At 38.3% G+C, this 26222-nt stretch overlaps 1 protein-coding gene and 2 pseudogenes across 7 annotated transcripts; 2 read left to right on the top strand and 1 right to left on the bottom strand.

Moving 5' to 3' along the window:
- Positions 1-886: 886 nt before the first annotated feature.
- LOC107625221 (uncharacterized) lies at positions 887-25655 on the top strand. Of its 7 annotated transcripts, XR_015905319.1 has the most exons (6): positions 887-1193; positions 2641-2708; positions 2800-3540; positions 3793-4440; positions 8751-8805; positions 21633-21702. XR_015905319.1 is itself a non-coding variant. In XM_088505467.1 (5 exons), exons 3-4 carry the CDS (start codon positions 3072-3074, stop codon positions 4398-4400), a joined length of 1077 nt encoding a protein of 358 aa, XP_088361593.1. In that variant the 5' UTR covers positions 887-1193; positions 2641-2708; positions 2800-3071; the 3' UTR covers positions 4401-4440; positions 21633-21761. The 7 variants fall into 7 exon arrangements, 6 of the variants coding, with proteins under 6 accessions (XP_088361593.1, XP_088361592.1, XP_088361594.1 ...); XM_088505467.1 differs by lacking the exon at positions 8751-8805 and having other exon boundaries at positions 21633-21761; XM_088505466.1 differs by lacking the exon at positions 21633-21702 and having other exon boundaries at positions 8751-8998.
- Positions 5184-6392, top strand: LOC148573562 (uncharacterized; annotated as a pseudogene).
- LOC148573561 (zinc finger BED domain-containing protein RICESLEEPER 2-like) lies at positions 9728-12532 on the bottom strand (annotated as a pseudogene).
- Positions 25656-26222: the final 567 nt, after the last annotated feature.

Here is a 26222-nt window from a genome sequence, read left to right as displayed (position 1 = left end):
ACAAGTTCTAAAATGTTGCATTCATAAAAATTTACACAAATATTGTTAATTGTTTATGTGAAAAATTTTATATTAAACGAAAATTTTTGTATTTCTTCAAACAAGACTGGATGATTTTTTTCTTCATTATTAAAGAATGATAATTGAATATAATATTTATAAATTAAAATAAATTAGATTAAATTAATATTTTGCATGGTCAAAAATTAAATATGAGTTTTAGGACTGGCAATGAGTAGGGTAGGGTACCCTAACCCTATCTGTGGGTTAAAAATTTTATTAAAATTCTACTATATCCTACCCGCGGGTTGAGAATCTCTCAACCCTAATTCTGCCCGTACTCTAAAGTTTTAAACCCTACCCTACCTTATCTTACCTGTAGAAATATCAATTTTTTTTAAAATAAATATAAAATTCAATCATTCCTAATTTCATACATATTAATAAATGATTTAAATTACTAAATTAACTAACTAGTTTAGTGATTGCTCACTTATTACAAATCATTACATATTCAGACCGATCTTTACCCTCCCTACAGCGAATTGGATATCCGTGGATAGGATATGTATTGCCAACTTTAATGAGTTTCTTTATTTTAAGTTAGTTAATACATAAAAAATATTAATTTAAAAATTTAGAAATTTTTTATATATATAAATAATAAAATTTGAGATAAATAAATTGCAAATACATATATTTAGTTTACACAATATAAACGAGATAAGATAACGTAATTTCGTAATAATTTTAATAATTATTTGATTCACTAAATAAAATATTTATTTAATTTATATAAAATAAAAAATCCCTAAAGTGACTAGTTTTAAAAATCTCAAGGACTGTTTTGGTAATTATGATTCCGGTTCTTACGTTTTCTCGACTTGAGCCAATCTGAAACATCCCCGACATAAATACTTGTGAGAAACAGTAAGGAAAATACAAAGACACGTGGCATTCTTACCTCACATGCCAGCATATCAGGGATTCTGCGCGCGCTCTCTTCCATTGCTTCCCCTTCACCACTCAACCAGCTCCGCCGAGCGACTCAATAATGGACCCTCCGATTCGTGACTCGGAGTCCAACCCTAAACCCCTCTGTGAAAACAAAGACGTCGTCTTCATCGACACCAACCTCGACACTCACTTGGCCGTCCTCGTCTCCGATCACGATACCGTCTCCGACCTCAAAGGTCTTCCTTTCACACTTTTACTTTCTCTTTCTTCATTCTTTAGAGATTTTTTTATTTTTCAAATGCAGACTTTGTTTTCCCTCTCCAGTACAGTGTTCTGAATGTTTATGACTTTGTGCAGTTGTTACGACGTTCTGCATTAGCACCCTCAATGTTTGAGAAAATAGCAAGCTTCGTTTTCTAGGTTGTGTGTCCCCAAAGATGCTTGCTTTGTCTTTTTGTTTTTGTGTGTAGGAAACGAACTAAAATAAGTGTGTCTAGAAGTTTGGAACTGCAAAAACAAGAACAATCAACCGTGTCTCGTTCATTGTTTTAGTCTTCAAACACACACAAAAAAAAAAAGAGAGAATGGTTTAAGACCGGTTTAGTAGTTTTTTTTTTTATCGGAAAATGCTTGCAGCCCTAATTATGTATATTTAGAGTAGAACTGTTTCTATAAGTACAATGCATGTTTTGGTTTTATTGTTCCTTGGATTATGCACATTGAATAGTTTTGCGAAATTCTGTATCGCCCAATTTTGAGAGTTGCCATGGCGTGCTGCATGAGGTGTTCCAAAAAGGATTAAGATATGCTGCGGTGCACTGCTGATATTGTGATTTTGTTGGTGGTGATCCTGGTGATCTTGATCTTCACTGTCTTCAAGCAGAAGGACCCTACCGTTACCTTGCAGTTGGTTAAGGTTAAAGAGGCGAGTTTGGTTATTTTCCCGATTGGGGCAATAAATGTGTCCTTGGGCATATTGCTCACGGTTGAGAACCCCAACCATAGAAGCTTTAGTTACCACAACAGCACGGCGTATCTTAATATTCGTGGGAAGCTTTTGGCTACTGCCCCATTGATGGTCTTGTCATGAGGACACACTTCCAGCTCAAATATCTCTGAACATCAGCACTACTTTGAATTTCTATGCAGATGACATAATGAAAGTTCTGGATTTAGTGGCTGATTTTGTTAAAGGTGTTATAAATTTTACTTCAACAACCACCTTGGAAGGGCGTGTCAAGGTGCTGAACCTCTTCAAGAAGAAAGCCACTAGTTCCTCCTTTGGTGATCTCTTTGTATTCGTACATGACAAGAGTGTTAATTCTACTTGTAAAATAGATGTCAAACTTTGACTAAGATTGCGTTGAGGCAGACAGCTCAAGTATTGTATTGTTCAAGTAGTTAGTGTCTAAGCAACCCTTAGTTTCTATCCCCTTTGCAGTGGATTTGATATTGTCTGTGTGACTTTTTCTTTTAAGATTGTTTTTGAAACCTCAAGTGCATAAAGGCAGGCTTCTCTAGTATATGCTTCATAATCATTGTTATGTTTAAAATCTCTTAGCATTTATAACTCACTATTGTCTTCTCTAATATTCTTTTCTAATCATTGCTTAAATATGCACATAATTATTTCAGAGTTCTAACATTCTGTGTACATGGCATATGTATGAATTTTATATGCAGAGCGAATTTCGTCAGGACACCAATCATGCTTTCCCAAACTTGGGCAGATACATATTCATGCAATGAAGGTATATTGTAGTAGATCTTGTTGACTCTCTTTTGCTATCCAAGCCATGGTCGTATTCCTATTCATTATAACATTATTTTGCTAATTTGCAGGTAAAGCGCAAAGGGTACTTTTATCACCTATCTGATTCCATGTTTGTAAAAAGTGCCTTCTATGGTTTCAAGAGCTGGTTTCTTAGTGTGGATGTTTCTCCATTGAGCAATTGTGGTCAAAATGATCTTCTGATTTTCCTAACCAGCTGGTACTTCTTGGCAATTCAGATAATGCCTTGACTGGTTTGATCAATGATGAGAAAGAAGAACATGATTTTGTGAATGCATTCGATAAAGCTGTTAAGGATGATAACGTCGTTTGCGAAGATGAAATGTCAAAATCTGTGTCTAGTGCAAAGGAAAAACAGATGAGTACAAGGAAAGAAGATGATACTGTGGAATATGATGCTTCTGTTTTTAGGCCAGGTAATGATACTGTTCAAAGGGAGATTGACGTTATGGCAGACCCTTCATTAAATGCAACTAAAGAAGTAATCATTGAAAGTGAAGTTCTAAAGGAGCATCAGCACAATGAATTCAATGATAATAACGCGACAATTGGCATTGGTACTGAGTCAATGAAAGAGGCTACTGAACCTTTACGTGCTACAAATAAGAAGAAGAAAAGTAAGAGATATTTGATTCATGATGCTGACATTATAGAGAAGAAAGGGAAGAAGAGATCGTCAAATTCTCATGAGACACGTTTGACTTCATTCAAGAAAGATGCAGAAGCATATCCTTCCAACATTGGAGGGGGTGTTGAAGTGGAAATTTATGAAGATGGTATAGTCTCTAAAGGTAATATACTACTCAAGGAACGGTTGAAAGTAGACATATTATACTACTCAAGGAAATTTTGTTTTGTTTTGATTCTGTATAGAGGAACCCTTATCCCCAATTTGTATTATCCTTCTCATCTTATTGAATTTATCTTTTTTCTTTTTTTTTTTTGGTGAATAAAAAAAAAAAAGAAAAAAACTAATAATTGAAATAAACAAATAAATAAATGTTAAATCTACTGATCCTTTATTGTTTTTTTATCCTTTCTAGATAACAGCATGAGCAAACCTACGCCTGAAAAAATGGAGATTGGAACTGATGCATCCTTAGAAGGCATTCCATCTAAAGTAAAGAAGTCAGAAAAACACAACCGTTCTGATGTTGAAACAAAATTACAACCTTCGGGTGTAAAGGAGCCAAAGGAACCCAAGCAGTTGAATGAAGATAATTTGAATATTGTTCTTGACCAGTGCAATGAAAGTGAGGTTGGTCTGATTGATAGAGCTGAAGGAAGAAGAGAAGTATTACAAGATGATCCTAAGCCAATGCAGTTGGAAGAATGCACACCATCTGAACAGAATAATAACACTGAAGCAAATATCAAGGAATCAAATGTGACTCCGAAAGCTCTTTATATGAATGAGATGGGTGAACCTGTAAAATCTGAGAAAAAGAAGAGAAGGAAGAGAAAAGATATGGATTTGGACGAAAGAACAACTACAAAAGAAGAGTGCACACCATCTGAACAGAATAATACAGATGCAAATGTCAGTGAATTAAATGTGACTTCAAAAGTTGCTGTTTCAAAAGTTGTTGTGCTTGGACTCAGTGTAGTAGAAAAATCAGAGAAGAAGAAAAGAAAGACAAGAAAAAGATAAGGATTCAGATGTAGGAACAACGAGACTACAATATTTTGAGGTATTTATAATTTCTTACTAGGTTAAAATAAAAAAATCCTAAGCTCATAACATAAAGTCTAATTTAATAACTAAATAAATAAAATCAAAATAAATCAAACTAAATTGAACATTCTAAAAATATAAAATAATTTCTAAAAAATAATACTTGATCTTTTTATATCACGAATATTTAAAGTACGTATCTGTTACATACCCTGAGGAGAATGCTGAGTCAGCAGTGCAGGCAGCTAAAAAAGGGAAGATAATAATCCCTTTATCTTATCATTATTCTAGACAAAATAATAAAGGAAAGGGAGGAATAATTGATTTAAATAACTGATTTATTTTAGGAAGCAATAACTGATTGAATCAGTTAGAGGAGAATCAGGGAGTGCATGATTCTAGGAGGCAATAACTGATTGAATCAATCAGAGGAGAATCAGAGAACTGCATGATTGTGAAGATTTCGATTAGAGAGAGGGTGAGGCAATAAAAGAAGGAACCAAATAGGTATTGAGGAGGAAAATATTTGGAAAGGCCTAGGCTAGGAGAGAAGAGGACTCTCGAAATTCCTCTGCTATCATTTTTCAATTCTATTGTAATTTCTGCATTTCCATTCAATAAATTCCAGCTGAGAGTATTTTGCCTAAAAGGTAACCTGTTCAGTTTGTTTTTTTTTGTTTTACCGAGTGCTGTGGGAGCATTTTGTTGGTACCAGTTTTAACAACTGGTATCAGAGCACCGGTTCTGGGTGTTCTGTGCATGGTGTCCACGCGAACTGCCATGGAGTCAAGGTTGGAGGCGGTGGAGAAACGGATTGAGGAGTTACAGGAAGCTCAACAACGATCCTTAGAGGCATTCTTAGCAAATATGTCGAGACAAATGAGGGAGTTGCTACCTCAATAGCACCAAGGTGGAGGCGCTGGTGCAAACGACACCGGAGGAGGAAATGACGGTGGAAGAAACGAGCAAGATGACGAGAGGGTAGAAGGGAACGGTGCAGGAGACGAAGGGCAGAGGAGATTCGAACCAATTTGAAAGCTTGACTTACCGGTATTCTCGGGGGAGGATTCGAATGGCTGGTTGGTGAGAATGGAACGCTACTTCAGGGTAATCGGAGTAGTTCCGGCGCAGAGGCTGGATTTTGCAACAATGGCTTTGGAAGGGGAGGCCCTCACCTGGTTCGAATGGTGGGAACAGCACACTCATTTTCATACCTGGATGAGATTCAAGCAAGACCTCCTAAAGAGGTTCCAACCCGAAGCAGCTCTTAACCCAATGGCTCCGCTGTTAGAGGTGCGCCAAGTCGGAGACATCGCACAGTACCGGAGAGATTTTGAAGCAGTAGCCAGGACACAACGAAACCTCGGGGCGGAGACTCTCGTGTATTTTTGTGAATGGCCTTAGAAGGGAGACTCTCGTGGCAAGCTTTGATAATCTGCCGGCGTTGATGGATAGAGCCATGGCAATTGAGTGGTGAAACCATGCCTGGCAGGATTCCGGAGTGAACCCGACGGACAGAAAAGGAGGAGGAGGATCCAAAGGAGGCGGGTCGGGGGGACCCGGATCTATCAGCATGGGATTTCAAAAAAATCCTAACTGGACTCGATCACACGAGCTAGCACTAACTCGAGCTCGGTTGGGGGAGGCGGCGCGGCGTCATCCTCTAGGACCAAAGGCAGTGGAACGCAGCGACTCTCCGACGAGGAGTGGGCAGAGCGACAACGGAAAGGCTTATGTTTCCGCTGTGGAGAGAAGTGGGGACAGACCCATGTCTGTCCTATGAAACACTACAAGATTTTGTTGATTGAAGAAGACGAAGAAGATCACGAAGCCGAGCAGGAGGATGGGAGGTCGGAATTCCCAGTGGAGGAACCCAAAGGAGTTGAACTGCAGTTGTCTTCCTACAGTTTTTGGGGATTGACAACACCCAACTTTCAAGGTGAGGGGCGATTTTCGGTCAGGAAGTGATGGTGCTCATAGACCCTGGAGCGTCGGCAAACTTCATAGCCACCGAGGTGGTTAGGCTGCTGTCCCTGCCAGTGAAAAGAGTACGGGAATTTCGAGTAGAGGTAGGGAATGGTGCCATAGAAAGGGGACATGAGGGCTGTGAGGAACTGCAGGTGACTATTCAAGGAATTCTAATTATTCAAAGTTTTTTTGTGATGAAACTGGGCTATTCAGAGGTCGTTTTGGGAGCAGGATGGTTGGCCAGCTTGGGAAAATTTGTGGGGGATTATAGTGAATTAACGTTGAGCTGGAAGCAAGGAGATAAGGAATTCCATTTGCAGGGAGATCCTTCACTAAGCAGAAGTAAGGCCTCTTGGAAGACTACCTTGCAAGCGCTAAAGAATCAAGAAGGTTTTGTCATCACCCCTGTCTTGGCAGCCACTGAAACCCAACCTGCAGAACCCTTTTCTGGAGATGTTGAGCAATTTCTGCAATCTTTTGGGGACTTATTTAGCACACCGGAGGGACTACCTCCCAAGAGAGAACAAGATCATGCTATAATCTTGAAGGAGGGATCATCAATTCCTCACATTAGATCATACCGTTATCCCCATTACCAGAAGACCGAGATTGAGAAAATAGTAGAGGAGATGTTGAGCTCGGGAATAATTAGGCCCAGCACCAGCCCGTTCTCGAGTCCAGTCATTTTAGTCAAGAAGAAGGATGGAGGTTGGCGGTTTTGCGTAGACTACAGGGCCTTGAACTGGATCACGGTGGCTGACAAGTTTCCCATTCTGATCATAGAAGAGCTGTTGGATGAGGTGGGAGAAGCAAGGGTGTTTTCGAAGCTCGACCTTAAATCGGGATACCACCAGATTCGCATGCGGGAAGAGGACATTCCCAAGACAGCATTCCGAGAGTGGTTTTCCCCTTAACAGCTAGCTTTTAAGGTGTGGTTTCCCACTTTCCTTAGATACCTAACAATGGTATCAGAGCGTGGTTGTCGGCGCCATGGAAAGGGCTACCTATAGGCTGGATTAAGGTGAACACCGAATACTGATAGACCGTAGCAAAGTGGCTACCGTTGGGTCAGTGTCGATAGAGTAAAGCTGCCGTGGACGTCGGCTCTCCAAGGCCGGTGTATTGTTAGGGACTTGGGTATTATGGGTGCTCAAAGTCTCACATCGAGTAGTATGGGATACTTGATGTTGTATATAAGGAAAGTGGTTCTTCCCCCTTAACACCTAGCTTTTAAGGTGCGGTTTCCCACTTTCCTTAGATACCTAACAATATTTTTTTCCTCTTCAAAAGGATTCGTTCTCGAATTTTGTAGTTGAAAAAATAGTGCATAAAAAGAACAAATACAAGAAAGATAAATTTTTTTCCTTTCTTTTTGTTTGTTTTTTTTTTCTCTTTGCATTGTATGCTCTTTTTTTTTAAATAATGAAATTAACCAGAACAACAAAAATAATAATAAAACACAAGGAAGACAAAGATAACAAGAACATAAAGAAGCACATGAGAGACAATGAACCTTTTTTTTGTTTTCTTTTTTATACAAGGAGAACAAATATAGATTAATGAGGATTAATCTAACACCTGAAATCTAATACCAAATGATAAGAAAGAAGAGAATAAACAAAAAGATAAGAATTTAAACTGAATAAAAAGATACATTGAAATTGAAATAGAAACAAAAGAGATAAATTGAAATTCAATAAAAAAAGAATCACTCTACTTTCTACTCAATTTCTTGACGCAACAAGAAAGGGGCTCCTCAACTTAACTTGTCCACACCATAGTCTGGGAATTGAATCGAAGGGACTCTTCAACTTTTTATCCAATTTTCCGATGCAACAACAGAGAGACTCATTCAATCTCACTTGTTCACATCATAGTTTTATCACAAAAATAAAAAGAGAGGTTTTCACACCTCTAATCAATAAATGATGACTATAATACTTTATGAGGTATTTATAACCTATTATTTGGTTAAAATAAAGAAAATTCTAAACCCATAACATAAAGCTCAATTTAGTAACTAAATAAATAAACAAAATCAAAATAAATCAAACTAAATTGAACATTCTAAAAATATAAAATAACTTTTAAATAACACTTGATCTCTTCATATCACGAACATTTGAAGCACGTATCAAAACATCATGTTGGTTCTAATATCTTCAAATTCCTCTCTACTAATTGTTATATCTTCTTCACCCGTACTGACTGTTGCATCTGTTTTTATGTGCGCATAAAGTTGGTGATATAGAATTAAAATAAGTGTCCTTGATGATTCTTGTGCCAATTTCACTCACTTAGAAATAGTGTTTTCCTGAAATTTGGAACTAATTATCTTGTTGAATAAAATTTGTTCAGATTCACTTGGTGGAAAAAGACTGGAAAGTGGTGAAAAAAATGACTTTAAAGGAAGGTAAGGTAGTGAATTGTATTTCTCTGGCTATAAGCAGCAACCTTTCTTTCTCGTTATTTTACTTTTTGTGTGGATTCTTGAATCTTGACACTCTAGTATTAAGTTTGACCGACTTTAAGCCGAACTTATAGTTGACAGAAGATTATGGATTTCTGGTTATCATATTAACATAGAGCTACACTTTTGAGTATAATGCTGAAATCTAAAGGTATTTGATTGATTAATCAAATGATGCTGAATAATCATGAAACAAAGAATAATAAGGGGCATTTTTGTAAATAGCTGGCAAGATCATGCTGCTTAAAATGGTTAGTTTGAAATTATGAACTTCCACTCTTTCACATTATTTACATCGTTGCAAACCATAGGTGTTTCACCTTAATTACCTAGGGTAAGACCCGCAGTACGCGTGGGTTAAATGATCAAATATAAAAATTAGTTGGGACATACTCATTGATACTAATAGTTGTTATTTTTACTTTGAAAATTTTTTTATGCATAAAAATCGATAGTATAGGGTAAAATACTGTTCTATTCCCTACTTTCAATAGCCTAAATAATCGTTTTTTTTTTAGTTTATATCAGTAGATTCCACTTATATGTGAAAAGGCTATTATGTATGTGTATTTAAATAAAACTAGTAACACTATGTTATTGTTATGCATAAAAAAATTAAATAATTAATACAAATAATTTCATTGTAATCACACAGACAACTATAACTATGTGACATTCAGTTATATATTTAGATCTGAATCTAACTCGGTAAATGATAAATGTGCTATTAAGTAATCAAATAACAAAGATAAAAGTTGCATTGATGTGTGTCATTTAATACCCCACCAATCGAGCTGAAGTGTATAGTGAAATCCTAATAAGCATATTATAAAGTCTTTAGATAGTATCATTGACACATAAGGAACTATATTAATTGAACAATATTCCTTGTTTCCGTAACCGGGTAAGTAATGGTTATCACCATATCACCAACTATCACAGTTAGGGATGGCAACGGGTCCCATGGGGGCATGGCGCCCCCAATATCTGTCCCCGTCCCCGCCCCATCTCCATGACGGGTAACGGGGACCCCGTATCCGCCGGAAATCTGGGTCTCCGCGGATATCCGCGGATATTTGTAAAAATTAGTAAAAATTGAGAAAAATGAAAAAAATTAGAGAAAATCAAAGATAATCTTCAATTATCATTACAAACATAATATCCATAATCTTTAAAAACTTAAATAGCAATAACAACAAACATAATCATCCAAACATATCCATAAACAATCAAATATTACATAAACAACCAACCATATTCATAAACAACAAAATAAAGTTCATGAAATCATAAAAACATAATTCCACCATCTCAATCTTCCTTTCATCCCATAATGGTAGTGATGGTAGATTCCGACTTACTTGAATCCTACATTGACAAGAAAACAATTTAAAGTTAAAATCATATAATAACTCAATAAGTCAATAATATAAAAACATAGTGTGTTATATGTAATTTAATAGTTTACTTACGTCAACATCTCTTTCAATGTTATTAATTGTGTAGCACTCAAATCCTATGTTAGTTGTAGTGCCAAGTTCATTCCAAAGCCAATCTTGATTACACATTAGAGCCTCTAATGTGTTCGGACGCAATCTACTACGATGTGGCATAACAAATCGACCACCCGTACTAAATGAAGATTCAGAGGCAATGGTAGAGATAGGAATTGCCAAAAAATCTCTAGCAATAGCTTGCAAAGTAGGAAACTTCGCTCCATTTGACTTCCACCAATTTAAGATATCAAAATCATGTTCAGTTTGTGGTACCGGTATCTCTTCAAGATAATAATCCAACTCGCTCTTTGTATCAATAAATGCGGATTCCTCACTTACATGTGCAGCAAAATCAGCTTGCCAATCCTCATGACTGAACTTCCTCCCCTTTGAACTTGAAGGAATTGATGGTGGTGGTGGCATATCTAATTGAGCAGCTTGGTCTCTCTCTCTTCCCTTTGTTGCATATTCTAAAACTAAATCTTGCACTACCCTTTTCACTTGACCCATTACAATACATGCCTCCGTTTCACCATATATTTTACAAAAAAAGAAATTCAATAAATACATCTTGTACCTAGGATCCAAAAGAGTCCCAATAGCCATAACTGTATTAATCACACCCCAATACTTTTTAAACTTAGTTATCATACTAGTAGCCATAATTTCAATTATCTCATTTCCACAATTTTTCCACTCCATCAAAGCCAACTTAATCATACAAACCTTAGGAAAATAAAGATTTGATGTAGGATAAGTTGTTCTAGAAAACAATTTAGTCACATCAAAAAATACCTTCAATCTTTGAAAAATTTCATCCGTCATATCCCAATCCTTCTCACTAGGCAAAGATTTATATTGACTCTCACGCAATGACAACCTCTCAAATACATCTCTATACATAATTGCAACTTCAAGCATAAAAAATGTTGAATTCCACCTAGTTTTATAATCAAGACAGAGATTTTTTGTGTAGGGTATTTTAAGTTGTGCACATGTTTCCTTAAATTTTTCTTCTCTTTTAGGTGTTGCAGTCCAATAATGAACACTATCCCTCACCCTTTCAATAGCATGTGAAATAAGTTGTAACCCATCCTTGACAATTAAATTTAATATATGCGCACAACATCGCATGTGAAATAATTTACCCCCCAAGATAAAGTTTCTATGTGACATTTTAGTCAAAATATTCACAATCATAACGTCATTAGTACTGCAATTATCAACAGTCAAAGTGGATTCCTTCCTATTAAGATTCCAATCCATCAAACAATCCACAAGAACCTCTAAAAGTACCTCAGCCGTGTGGGGAGCCGGCACATATATAAACCTGTAATGATAATTTAGTACAATTATAACCAGCTTTGCAATTATATAAACATTCGGAAGAACCTATAATGATAATATTATTACCTCACAAGACGGCTTTGCAATTTCTAAGAATCATCAATGTAATGAGCCGTAATAGCCATATAACCTTTGTTTTGGTTGCTTGCTGTCCACATATCAGTCGTAATTGCAACTCGACTTTTATTACGTTCAAGGACATTCATTGTCTTCGATCTCTCATCGTTGTAGAGCTTCAAGATGTCACTCTTTAAAGTGTTGCGAGTAATCACCTTGAAGAGAGGTTGCAAAGCATTACAAAATCGTCGAAACCCAATGTGATCCACAATAGATAGCGGATACTCGTGAAGACAAACCATAACTGATAACTCTTTCCTTGCATTTTCTTGGTTGAAGGTATATGCACCAACCACTACTGTTTTCCCACTAGTTGTTGGAGTTGTCTTCATCATACATTGTCTTATATCTCTAGTGGTGCGGAGCTTGTAGCTTTTGAAGTGATCACGTAAGTGCGAAGTGCCTTGTTTTGGGTCACCAAGTAGCTTCGATTTGCAATAATTACATTCAGCCTTTAATTTTCCCTTGATTTCTACAATCTTGAAGTGATTCCACACTTCGGAGGTTAACTTCCTCTTTCGAACACCACTTGTAGTGTTTGTCGTTCCTTCATTAGCAGTTGCGGTATTCGTTGGGGGTTCTTGAGGTTGAGATTGAGGAGCCTCTTGCGTAGGTTGAATATTAGTGCCTATAGGTTCTTCCGATGGAGCACTCTTCTCAAGAGTATTACTCAATGCATCCGAAGAAGACATTCTATAAATCATGAAATATAAATCATGAATCAAAATCACATTAATCTAAAATATAAATTATGAATCAGAATCTCATTAACCTAACTCAAAAATATAAATTATAAATAAAAAATTAAAATTGAGCTCTCCAAACTATTCAAATAACACTACTTAGATATGAATATGATATTAGTTAAAACTGTTTGTTCTAGTGAAACAGATCAAAGAATAAAGGAACTGAAAGCAGGGTAGTAAATTAGAGTCTAAGTCATTAACCAATTCAGTTATATTCTGTTTCTATCCTTTTTCTAAGCTTTATATATATATATATATATATATATATATATATATATATATATATATATATATATATATAGTGAAACAGATCAAAGAATAAAGGAATTGGAAGCAGGGTAGTAGATTAGAGTCTAAGTCATTAACCAATTGGGTTATATTCTGTTTCTATCCTTCTTCTAAGCTATATATATATATATTAAGTCCAATGTTCAATACTCCAATCCCTTTTAAATTGTATTATGTGCCTCGCTCTTATATATTTATTTGGCCTAATTCATTCAGACTTAACTGCCAAGACAGTAATCACCACTCAATATCATATCTTATGTAATCAAATATTTAAATAGGAACAACTCTTCACTAGAATAAAAATGAAAATATTGTTTATCAAATTGTTTTGCAATGACTTTTAAAAAGAATGAAACCATTTGGACTTAGCATAATAAACGTTTATGCAAAAACAAACATGGCACCGATAAACTATGAGGCATAGTTTTGAACCAAAATTATAAATTACACAACTAGAATCCAGAAATTCATACTCAGAAAATCATTAACCTAATCAGAAATTAAGAAATTCATAACCTAATCAAAAATTCAGCACATCAAAACTCAATAATCTAGAAATTCAAAACACAAAAATTCAGATTAATAGGAAACTCATTAATTCAGAACACCCAAATTCGTTACCCTAATTCAGAAATCTAAATTCAGAAAAGGGGATGGAAGACCAGGGAAGACCAGGGCTGACTTACCTGAACCTGATGGAGAAAAGTGGAAGGAAGACCAGCGTCCAGCGAAGACCGGCGACGCGAACAGGAGAAGATGACGACCACGACCAGGAAAAGACGACGACGTTGCTGACTCTATTGCGACCAGCAGAAGAAGATGACGTTGCCGGAGCCCGCGGCGGTGAGCTCGACTGCCTCGACACCTTCAGTGAGCGACCGAGCCACTCAGGGAGTCTGGGGTGGGAGGCGGCGCTGAGAGACCAGAGGGTGGAAGGCGGCAGGCGACAGTCGGCGGTCGGCGGTCAGCGGGAAGGAGGCAGGAAGGGCTAAGGGTTTGAGGAGGAGTGGAGACGAGAGTCTCAATTCTCAGTTCTCGCTCTCTGTCTCTCTCTGAAGCAGGACGGCTAGGGTTAGGTTATGTTCAAATGAGAGTGGCTCACACACACACACATATATATATATATATATATATATATATATATATATATATATATATATATATATATATATATATATATATATATATATCAGGGCATTTTTGTCCTTTCACACAAACGGGAATTTAACGGGTCTCCATAGGGCGGGGACCTTTACCCCACTCCCGCCCCGTTTATTATACGGGGCCCCGTCCCCCGTCCCTGCGGGTAAAAATTACTCCCCATACCTGCTCTCCGACGGGTAAATCCCCGCGGATACCCATCCCGCCGGGGATTTTTGCCATACCTAATCACAGTGCTACTTTCGAAGGCTTGAAGTTCAAAATCACCGTATACAGTATTTCAGCAACCCTTATCTCTTATCTAATATACCAAGATATACACACATTAGTTACATTGTCTCATATTTTGCATTGTCTCATGTTTTGTGCCATTCTTTACAAGTCAAGAACAGCATCTAATCTCAATAGGATGTTTCTCGGGTGTCCATTCTTCAAGGTGAGCGATTATTTTGATAGTAGTTGGATGAGAGTGTTCTGTGTCTAATTATGGTGTTATCTGAAAAATTGCTCCAGGTTAAAGAACGGTGTTGCCGGTATTTTGTCTGGCTTGATGAACACCTAAAAAAAATTAGGGCCATAGAGTCTGAAGCATTGGGTGCTGTGGATGATGTTGGAGGTGTAGACGTTGAAGATCATGTGGTGCGAAGTCACAAATTGGAAAAAAAAATTCAACTGGTGCGAAGTCAGGAACTGGAGAAAAAAATGAAAGAGTTGGAGAGGAAACTGTTATGTATGGAGAAGGAGAAAAAATGAGTATGTGGCATATTGCTTTGATTAGTATAGTTTTTGTTGTTGCTGTATGTTTCTTAAAGTGGTGAGGATGATGAGTTGATGTACAATGTTGATGATGTAATGAAAATTGCCATTGTTGGCTATTCAATGAAAATTGCCATTGTTGAACAAAAAATAAGGTAGTAATTCTGTGAATCAGCTATTATATAAGGTAGTAATTCTGCATAGATTATGACCAAAATATAAACAACAATGTATCTGTCTTAATCCAAAACATAAACAAGTTTGTCACAAAATAACAAAACATCTGGTTGGCATATAAACAAGTTTGCCAAACTACAATAAATAGACAGTGTTGTTTAATTCATACTGAAGACTATGACAAAAAACAGAAATTCATTCAGTAGTGTTCAGTTCTTCTGATTCTTGGATCCAGGAGTTGGGATGAAATTCATTCCTATGGCCTCACTACAAGCGACTTTCAAGGTCTCCTCTGATGTAGTGACACTGGCACCGGTGCTTTGAGTCTGGGTTGTATCTGGGGGTGGAGTTGGTGGTAGATTTGAAGGTGGATTTGCACTTGCTCGGGGCCTTCTGATTGTTTGCTTGGGTCTAAATTTGGAGGCAGCAGCTGGGGTTTTGGGTTGCCCCATTCTTGACAGCTGGGATGGAGGCCTGAATGGAGGTTGGACTGGAGCAGATGGTGTTGTTGCTGGAGCATTCTGGCTAATGACATGATTCTGCAAAAGTAACCAAATTATTCAGTTGTTCAAATGCATGGACATGAATAAAGTGATTGGCATTATGAGTGTATTATTTAGGGGTGGGGGGGAGGCTTACTGGAGACTTCTCTTGCACAGCACTATTCTCAGCTAAACTTTCAGTTTGTGTCTGGCTTTGATCCTATGCAACATAGATCAAACAAGGAAAGAACATGGACAAATTAGTCCTTAAAAAAAGTTATAATGACATCATAACCACTAACAAAATTTAAAATGTACAGATCGATCCTAAAGCATAGCAGGGATACCTCTGGTTGAAGGGCTGATTATGAAAGGGGAAGCAGAACCAAGGGTTTTGTGTTTGCATCAGTCTTCTTAGCTTTTTTCTTTTTTGGTTTCCAGTTTGGGTTGCTTGGTGCTCCCTTACAAGTCTTATAGTTATGGCCTTTCTCATTGCACTTGCTGCATGTCACTTGAAAGCTTCTCTTAAGCTTGTCACCCTGAATATGAGCCTCAGTAGGATCCTTGTTGTGATTATGTACTTTAGGCCTCCCAATAGGTCGCTTGATGGGTGGTGGAGCAGGCCTTAGCTGGTCAGTGGCTATCCAAAATTCCTCACTTGGAACTGATTTTATGCAATGTGCATATGTGTTGTGAATAGATTCCATACATAACCAGGGATGCACATAATCATCTACCTGGTCATGCCTCTTTCTAATTGCAGCAATACCGTGAATGCATGGCATGCCTGAATCAAAATCACATACCATATTACCTAGTATTATATTAGATCAGTCCTAAAATCATTCAAAACATATTACCTAGCATTATATTAGATCAGCATTAAAGAAAATCATTCAAAATTAAAGATATACCGGTCAGTTGCCAAACATTGCATAAACAAATGTGTTTGATCAAATCCACATCTACTTTGGTCTGCTTTCTACTCACTTGAAATCTTTTTCGTTTGTTATCTCCCACCCACTCGGCAATCCACCTGCTGCTGGGTTTTATCAGCCTCTGCAACCTTCTCTCCTAAATGGGTGCAAGCTTTCCACTATGGTGCTCTAACAGCCTAATATGCTTGGTCATTCTTCGCATTATGTAGCACCTAATTTTCTCACACATAGTCAAAACTGGCTTCATTCTGTACTTAACCACTTTTGCATTAAATACCTCGCACATGTTGTTAGTTAGGTTATCCACCTTGGAGCCATGACTGAAGAAAGCCTTAACCCAAATGGCTGGTTCAAACCTCATCAGATACTCCCATGCCGCCTTATTCACCCCCTTCAGCTTCTCCATGGTCTCTTTGAACTCTGGTTCAGTGGTGCACCTAGCACAGTCCCATACTATGTCTCTAATGTGCATCTCTTTGAACCTATTTATGAAGTTTTTTCACATGTGCATGACACAGTTTCGATGATGTGCTCTTGGCATTACCTCCTTTAAGGCTGGTAGCAGACCCTGCCAACACATAATATTGCATACACATATATGCAGCAGTTTAAATTGCATTCACTAATATGCAATAACTTCAATTGCAAACACATATATGTAGTATTCAAAATTTCATACACTACTATGCAGTAATATCCATTGCAAACACATATATACACTAAATTCCATTTCAAACACATACATGCAGTGATTTAATATGCTACACTAATATGCAGAAATTTAATTTCTAACACATACATGCATTATATTGATATCCTACACTAATATGCAGTAATTTACATGCTACACTAATATGCAGTAATGTAGAAGTCTAACCTTTTGTTAGTCGGACATAAAGTTCCAACTAAATTGATGTGCATCACCCAGATCTTCCTGAAGCAGTGTGAGGAACCATTTCAAGGATTCCTTCGTCTCCGATCTTGTAACTCCATATGCTACTACGTAGAATTGGTTATTCGCATCCTGTGCCACCGCTGACAGTAGTTGGCCTCCATGGTATGTCTTCAAAAATGCTCCATCTAGATGGATGAAAGGCCTACACCCAGACTTAAAGCCTTGCTTACAACCCTCAAAGGAGATATATATTTTGTCAAAGACAGGTAGGGATTGAGGGATTGGTATGACATCAACTATTGCAGTCGAGCCCGGATTACTCTTAATGATCTCCATGCCATAGTGACTAAGCTTCCCATACTGTTCCTTTTCATTTTCCACAATCCTCTCTTTGGCCTCTTTCACTGCCCTGTAAACCATCTTCGGATGCAACACTAGATTAAACTCTTCTCTAAGAAAGTCAATTGCCTCATTAGTAGTCATATGAGGTTGACTAGCCATTTTCTTCTCCACTTTCTTGATGACCCAGTGTTGATCAGCAGCATTACTGTCCAAGTCTCTAGCACATGTATGCTCTGCCTTGTAAGTCTTTACCTGATAACATAACAATGTTTTGTTGTAGGATAGATGTGCTAGCCATGGACATTCTTCATCCCTGTAGCCAACCTTCACCCTTTCTTTATCATTTTTTATCCACACCAGTTCCCTCCCTTCAGAAATGAACATATCTTTTACCACTTCTTTGAACCCATCAATGGTTGCAAACTTGGTTCCTATCTCGAACCTACCCTCCCCGAACCCATACTCTTCATTAAAAACTGGAAACTCATGCTTTTCTCCCTCATCCTCTGAAGACACAGGTGTGTGAAGTTCCTCTGATGCATACTTATAAATCGGATCATCATCATCTGAAACCTCCACACTCACATAGAGTCCAATTGGAGGCATATCCCTGGGTTGCACATTAGGAAGAGGTTCTTCAGCATGTACAGCAGGCCTACTTCTTTGTTGATTTGCATTAGGCCCATTCCTTCTAGGCTTCGGAGCAGGCCTGGTCTTTTTGGGCTTTTCTCTTGGCCCAGTTTCTTTGGGCTTGTTTGTTCCTCTGGTTTTCACAGTAGGCCCATCACCTTTGGCAGCACTACCACTTGTACTCCTTACTCCACTTCTGTTTTTAACTCCACTTGACTCTGCCCCTGTCCCTTCTTTCACACTGCTATTTTTCTTTAGTAGAACCTTGTCCTTTCTTTTCAGATTTCTTTTTCTCTTCATCCTATCATCTTCCTCATCAACACTGGAACAGTCCTCATCCGAAACAGTCTCCGAGTCAGTCGAAGGAGGTTTATACATTTCATCCTCCTCACTTTCTTGCCCATCAGCTTCTATGGGTGGTGATGGTTGGAGCTTTCTCATGATGCTGTCCACATCAATAGGGTCATCAAACTCTTCCACCCCTGCTTCTGCCGCAGCACCTTCTTCCACTATCTCTGGCTCATCAACGGAATGGTCGAAGTAAATGTAGAATTCATCCGTCGTTGAATTCTTCATCTTGTTCTCTCGAAGTTCATTGATGCCTGCATCTCCTCTCAGAATGTGCAGTCCAGCCTCAAGATCACTACTAGTTGGGTCAAACCAATACACTGTCCTATATGATGCATACCCCAAACCCTTGAACAATGTCACCAAATCACCAAAATTCATGAAGACTAAGTCTATCTTCGGAAAATTTTCAAATTTTCTACCAATATACTCAAGAGTTCCACTGGGATTTCTACCAAAACGGCCTCCGTGGTGAAAAACAGGTACCACAGACATATCATCCATCTGCATTTTTCACAAGTACATAAACCAGAGATTAAACCCTACTGATAAACCCATATTTTATGATGTATCTTGTGCTCAATTTTAGTGATTTATTCAATCCTTCACCCACTTATTCATGTAATTTGCATGGTTTTACTTTTCCTTCCTTATTATGTGATATATGTGAAAAACATGTTTCCTATGCTTTAAAAATATTAATTTTAATTGCCCTTTATTGCCACTCGATGCCGTGACTTGTGTGTCAAGTGTTTTCAGATCTCCCAAGGCAGGAATGGCTTAGAGGACAGAAAGGAAACATACAAAAATGGAGTTTTGAAGAAAAGGGCAGCGACGCGAACGCATAGACGACGCGGCCGCGTGCCTAGCGCAAAAAGACAGTGACGCGAACGCGTGACTGACGCGGACGCGTGCCTTGATAAGGATAAGGATAACTAGGATAGGGCTTCCGAATTTTCATACCTTGCCAAGAGTTTTATTAGATATTAATTTATTAATTCCTGCAATTTATTTTCCTTGTTCAAACCTTTTAAAACCCAAAAACACTGTTTTCCATAACTTATAATAAGAACACCTCCCTGCAGTTCCTTGAGAAGACGACCCGAGGTTTGAATATTTCGGTTTATAAATTTTATTGGGTTTGTTACTTGTGACAACCAAATGTTTGTATGAAAGAATTTTCTGTTGGTCTAGAAGCTATACTACCCACGCGATTATATTTGTAAATTTCTTTACCGATAGGAAATCAGTTCGTCACCTACCTAATCAAAATTTTGAAATCAGTTAACTTCACATAGATTTTTCTCACCCCATGCGAGCGCACAGGCCACGCGTGGGCGTGAGATGGAAATCGGCGTAAAGATCCAACACCCAGAAAGTTGGGCTGGAATCGTGCGGCTGGTGTGCGTTTAGCACAAAACGGCCCACGCGTTCGCGTCCCTGACGCAACCGCGTCACTTGCGAAACACTCATCCCACGCGAAAGCGTGAGCGACGCGTCCGCGTCGCATGGATATAATGGCCCCCTAAATGGAAACAGAGAGTTGCGCTGAAACGACGCTGGAAGTGTGCATTTAGCACAATTTACAGCGACGCGTTCGTGTGCCTCACGCGTCCGCGTCACCCATCTTTTACCCAACCCATGCGACTGCGTCAATCACGCGACCGCGTCAAACCCATTTCACCCTAGTCACGCGATCGCGTGCCCACGCGTTCGCGTGGAATCAAATATACTAACCCTTCCACGCGAAACCCTACCCGTCGCGCCCCCCATACCCCCCTTCTCCTTCTCTTCTCTGCAACTCCTTCCCCCTCTCTTCTTTCTTCCCTTCCCTCTCTTCTTCCACCCCTCTCAACCACCACTGCCCCCCCACCGCCGCCAGCTCCGACCACCCCGCCACCAATGCCGCCTCCCACCACCACAACCTTCACCTACCTCCCTTCCAATCCACCCCTCCACCATTAAACTCTACCCGAAGCCCCCTGCTCCACAACCGCGCCGCCGTGCTCCCTCCCATACATTTGTACTTCTACACACCAGGTTCCGCCTTTCTGCGATTCCTCTTTTTGATTCCTTAGTTAGTTTTTCAATTTTTGTTTGGAATAGGATAGTTAGAGATGCATGTTTGTAGTGGATTTCAGGTGGTTAGGTAGCTAGAATGTGGTTAGTGGATTTAGGCCTGATAATTGCGCCGTTCTTGCTACCTGTTTTATCTATTTCGCAATTCTGATTTTGCTCTGATGATCATATTGTTCATACATTGTTCGTCCATGTTTCTTGCTACTGTTACACTGCTCTTTCATGTTCATGTTATCTGTGTCTATTTGCAGCTCTATTTAAATTTATATGAACTGATTTTTCCTGTTGTTTATTACCCGAGAACATCCAATTTTAGCCGGAATGCTGCCCAATTTTCTACAAATTGTTTTATTTTCATTCATGTTTTGGTTTTGGCAATTTCGCATTTTATATTACTTTGCCATAACCAAACCAATTCATGAATGCACGGGCTCATATTCTTATTCCTTTCGTTTCCCTGGCTAATAACTTGCTTTATTGATGATTTCATTTTAATTTTAGCTACTCCGGTACCTATATGAATTATCATCAATAACATGATATCCTTGCTTGACTATGAGTTGATTATTCTTTAAACTTGTGAAATTTACTGTTAACTAGGAAACCATTATCATGCCCCCTATTTTAACTTCCTTTTTACTAACTCACTGCTTTCACTTTCTAACTACCTTTTCACCTATCACCTACTTTTAACTCTCTAACTTCTCTTTTTGCTTTCTAACTAACTACTTTAACTTTCTAACTCAAGGCATGATTATTGTTTTTCCTAATTAACATGAATTCTACTTATATTATATTTTGGATTGTGATTTTTCACTCAAATACAGTCCAAAATGTACATATATTTAACTCATTTAATAATTCTACTGCTCGTTTGCCTTTATGCTTACATTGATAAATCCTATTTGCCTACTTGTTTTCCTGCTTTTATTCTTCAATTATATCCTGGAATCTCCGCTTTTCAGGATGTCTGACCCTCAACGCAAAGAAAAAGGCAAAACAACCACCAGCAAAAGGAAAAGAGGCGAATCTTCTATGCCCATCCTGGACATTTTGCATGATGACTCCTGGCGGGAAAAGCACTTTACCCCGCAGGAGAAAGCTTACCAGCTCCTCACTGCCAATGATCCAGTTAAATTTGGAAACAGATACTGTGAGCTAAAGTATCCAGTGTTTGCCACTTCCAGGAACCTGTACCTGGAGAGAACTCTAAAAATTTCAAAAGAACTACAGCAGTACACCTCCGAACAGATAAAACAGAGAGGCTGGTTCTTCTTGGAGAGAAACTTGACAGAGGTCAATGGTTCCTGGGTCAGAGAGTTTTACTGCAACTATTTCAAGACTTCCCTGGATGCAGTGCACCTCAGAGGGAAACAGATTTTGGTCACTAAGGAAGCTATTGAGGACATCCTCCACCTTCAGCCTAAATCCGATCAGCCTGACGATTACCAAAAGGCTGAAGAGGATATGCGCTTTATGAGATTTGACTGGGATGATGTCAAGCAGAGAATAGCCCTTGATCCTACTGTCCCATGGGTCATGGGAAAGAACACAGTGATGCCTAAGGGAATAAAGCTGATTTATCTGAATGATGAGGCTCGGCTCTGGTACCAGATTCTGAGCAACTATGTGATGCCGAGCACTCATGAGACAGAGCTGCCCGCTGCTATGATCACCCTCATCTGGAGTGTGATGGAGGGTAAGGACCTGTATTTGCCACGTTTCATCCGGTATTATATGGCTAGGGTCCATGTCAGAGGCACTCTCCCTTTCCCTTATCTGGTCACCCAGCTAGGCCGTCGAGCCGACGTGCCTTGGGAGCTTGCTGATGAAATTTCACCTGCTGCAGACTGCAAGAAGATTATCCCTCACAACAGAAAGTTTCAGGCTTTAGGTTATAGACCCCCATTCCTCACCGCTTCTGATGAGACAGCCACACCTTCAGCTGCCCCTTCTTCATCCACTGCTGCACCAGCTACCACCACTGCACCTCCACCTGCATTAGAGCCCATTTACCACTTTGTGCACCGCCTATTTCAGCAGCTGGACCAGATGGAGCGCCGCAACCAGCGGCGATATGAGAGATCTGAGCGTCGCAACCAGCGACGCTATGAGCACCTCAAGTTGATGATCCGATCCGGCGGCGACATCCCTTCCGAGCCTGACACTCCTTCTGATACATCTGAGGTGGAGGAGGATAATCACGAGGAGGAGACACCTACCCAGGCTGAGCAGGCAGGACCAAAGCAGACTACGCCACATCATGAGGAGCACCACCAGCTACAGGCCGCGGACCCGGAGATTCCTCTACAGTCCGTGCCTCCCCTGCAGCAGACAGATCTGCCTACACTTATCCAGCCTGCAGACCCTCAGGCCACCATAGAAACTCCAGCAGCCCATCCTTCCGGTGATGACACTCATTCACACTCAGCTTGATTGAGCATCGAGGACGATGTTATATTTTAAGTGTGGGGAGGTCGCCATCCCTGGCGTATCTTTTTGGTGAACCACTACAGACTCTTTTTATCTTATTTTGTTTATTTTTTTGTATTTTTTTTATCTTTATTTTTATTTTTCAGTACTTGCACATTGTTCTTTTGCTGTATTTTTACTTTATTTCCGTATTTTTCACTTTAGTTTATATCTTAGACATTTAGTTTAGTTTGTAATTCTAAACTTATTAGTTATAGAATATGTAGATTAATTACCCCTTTAGCATATGATAGTTGGTTTAATTGAAAATAAAAGGAAGTAAACTAGAGACTTTAGTAAATTAAAACAATCCACACACCTTGTATATATAGCATCATATGTTAGTTAGTTAACAACATTTCTTCAAGGAGGAACACTAAGATTTTAAGGACCACCCTAAGATTTACATTGAGAATAATGGGAACTCTTGATTTCTACTTGCATGACATACATAATTGATATATGATTTTTGAGCTGGAGAACACACAGCCTGTGAGTTTTGAGCTTAATTGTATGGTTACATTCAAACCATAAATTTCATTCCTGTGTGTTTTGTCCTTCTTTTTCATTCTGATGTTCTTTACTTTGTTTTAATCTATATGTCCAATATAGAATATAGATACATACCAAGAGATGATTGAGGCCATCACTGAAATTTTTTCTCACTTATTCCAAATTATCCTACCTTTTACATCACCCTTGTTAGCCCCCTTGAGCTTTTTAATTCCCTCTTGTTCTATAACCACATTACTAGCCTTAAGTAGAAAAACAAAATAAAAATCCCAAGTTGAATCCTTGGTTAGCTTAAGATAAATATTGTGTACAATTTAAGTGCGGGAAATTTTTTGGGAACATGGGATGATAGAAACAAAGTAGGAATTTAAAAAAAAGAATAAGTTGTTTCAAACACAAAATTTGGGAAGCATGCTCATGTGAAATCAAAACAATTGAATTGCCATGTGCATTAATGAAAAAAAATAAAAATAAAAAAATAAATATTTTCAGTATTTAAATAAGGGGATACAAAAATTCTCCAATTGCAAAATAAAAATCAATGCACATGGGGCAAAATTTCAAAATTAAATTTAATGCATGAGCTTGTAATCCAATGTGGACTGTTTTTGGGTAAATAGGTTAAGGAGCTTTAAAATTATATAAAGTATGTATATTAGGTGAGATCTTAGACTAATCAAGGATTCACTTATTAGCTCACTTAGCCTTATACATATACCTTTATCTTTACCTTGGCCCCATTACAACCTTGAAAAAGACCTCATGATTTTTGTATGTCTGTATTCCATATTTGTTGATTGGTTAGATGAAGAACAAAGTTTTAGAAAGCAAGGATAGAAAAAGAATAGAGTGATTACCCCAATAAATACTGAGTGACTAGAGAGTAAACACAAAATCCAGTGAGGGTTCAATGGCTCATCACCATATATCTTTGCTTAATTGTTAATTATCTTTCAAGTTTGTGAAATATTTTTTTACCCATCTCAATTGTAAAAGTGCTTTAACATTATCTAGAGTTTGGCTATGCATATATGATTCCTTGAGGATATGAATTAATTTAACTACATGTAAACCCTATATACAAGTGAATAATAACTAGAATTGCATGACTCATTTAGGTAGCTTGCATTTAGAATAGAATGCATTGCATGAAATTCTACCACCTTACCTTATTCTTTATCTTGGATTTAGCATGAGGACATGCTATTGTTTAAGTGTGGGGAGATTGATAAACCCATATTTTATGATGTATTTTGTGCTCAATTTAAGTGATTTATTCAATCCTTCATGCACTTATTCATGTAATTTGCATGGTTTTACTTTCCCTTCCTTATTATGTGATATATGTGAAAAACATGTTTCCTATGCTTTAAAAATATTAATTTTAATTGCCCTTTATTGCCACTCGATGCCGTGACTTGTGTGTCAAGTGTTTTCAGATCTCCCAAGGCAGGAATGGCTTAGAGGACAGAAAGAAAACATACAAAAATGGAAGGAAAGCACAAAAATGGAGTTTTGAAGAAAAGGGCAGCGACGCGAATGCATGGACGATGCGGCCGCGTGCCTAGCGCGAAAAGGCAGCGATGCGAACGCGTGACTGACGCAGACGCGTGCCTTGAGCAAAACGCAAATGACACGTACGCGTGACCGAGGCTAACGCGTGACAAGGAAAACTCCCAGATAACGCGACCGCGTGACCCACGCGGACGTGTGACAGACGCCACGTGCAGAAATTGTAGAAAACGCTCCCAGCGATTTCTGAAACCCTTTTTGGCCCATATCCAAGTCCAAAAAGCAGAGATTAGATGTTATAAGGTGGGGGAATGCATCCATTCATAGAGAGATCTTCCATTATTCACTTTTCATAATTTAGATGTAGTTTTTAGAGAGAGAGGTTCTCTTCTCTCTCTTAGGTTTTAGGATTAGGATTCCTCTTAAAGGATTTAGGATTTCAACTTCTTCTCAGGTTCAATATTCCTTTTACTTTATATTTCTCTTTTACTTTCAGATACTTTAATGCTTTTATTCAATTACTTATGTTGCCAAAATTGGCTTATGAACCATTCATGTTAGGATTTTCTTTATTTAATATAAATTGAGGTATTTCAGATTTATGATTCTTATTTAGCTTTTTATATTCTTGGCTTTAATTGATTAACTGGAGACTCTTGAGTTATCAAACTTATCGTGGTTGTTAATTGTTATTTTTGCTAATTGAATTGAATTCCCCTAACTCTAGTCCTTTCTTAGGAGTTGGCTAAGACTTGAGGATCTAACTAATTAGTCCACTTGACTTTCCCTTGCTTTAGTAAAGGTTAACTAATTGGGATTAAAACTCAATTCTCATCACCATCAATAAGGATAACTAGGATAGGGCTTCCGAATTTTCATACCTTGCCAAGAGTTTTATTAGATATTAATTTATTAATTCCTACAATTTATTTTCCTTGTTCAAACCTTTTAAAACCTAAAAACACTGTTTTCCATAACTTATAATAAGAACACCTCCCTGCAGTTCCTTGAGAAGACGACCCGAGGTTTGAATTCTTCGGTTTATAAATTTTATTGGG

The sequence above is a fragment of the Arachis ipaensis genome, chromosome B2 (genome assembly GCF_059453495.1).
Source record: "Arachis ipaensis isolate K30076 ecotype BB chromosome B2, ASM5945349v1, whole genome shotgun sequence".
NCBI classification, from domain to species: domain Eukaryota; kingdom Viridiplantae; phylum Streptophyta; class Magnoliopsida; order Fabales; family Fabaceae; genus Arachis; species Arachis ipaensis.
This window is presented reverse-complemented; position numbering and strand designations above follow the sequence as displayed.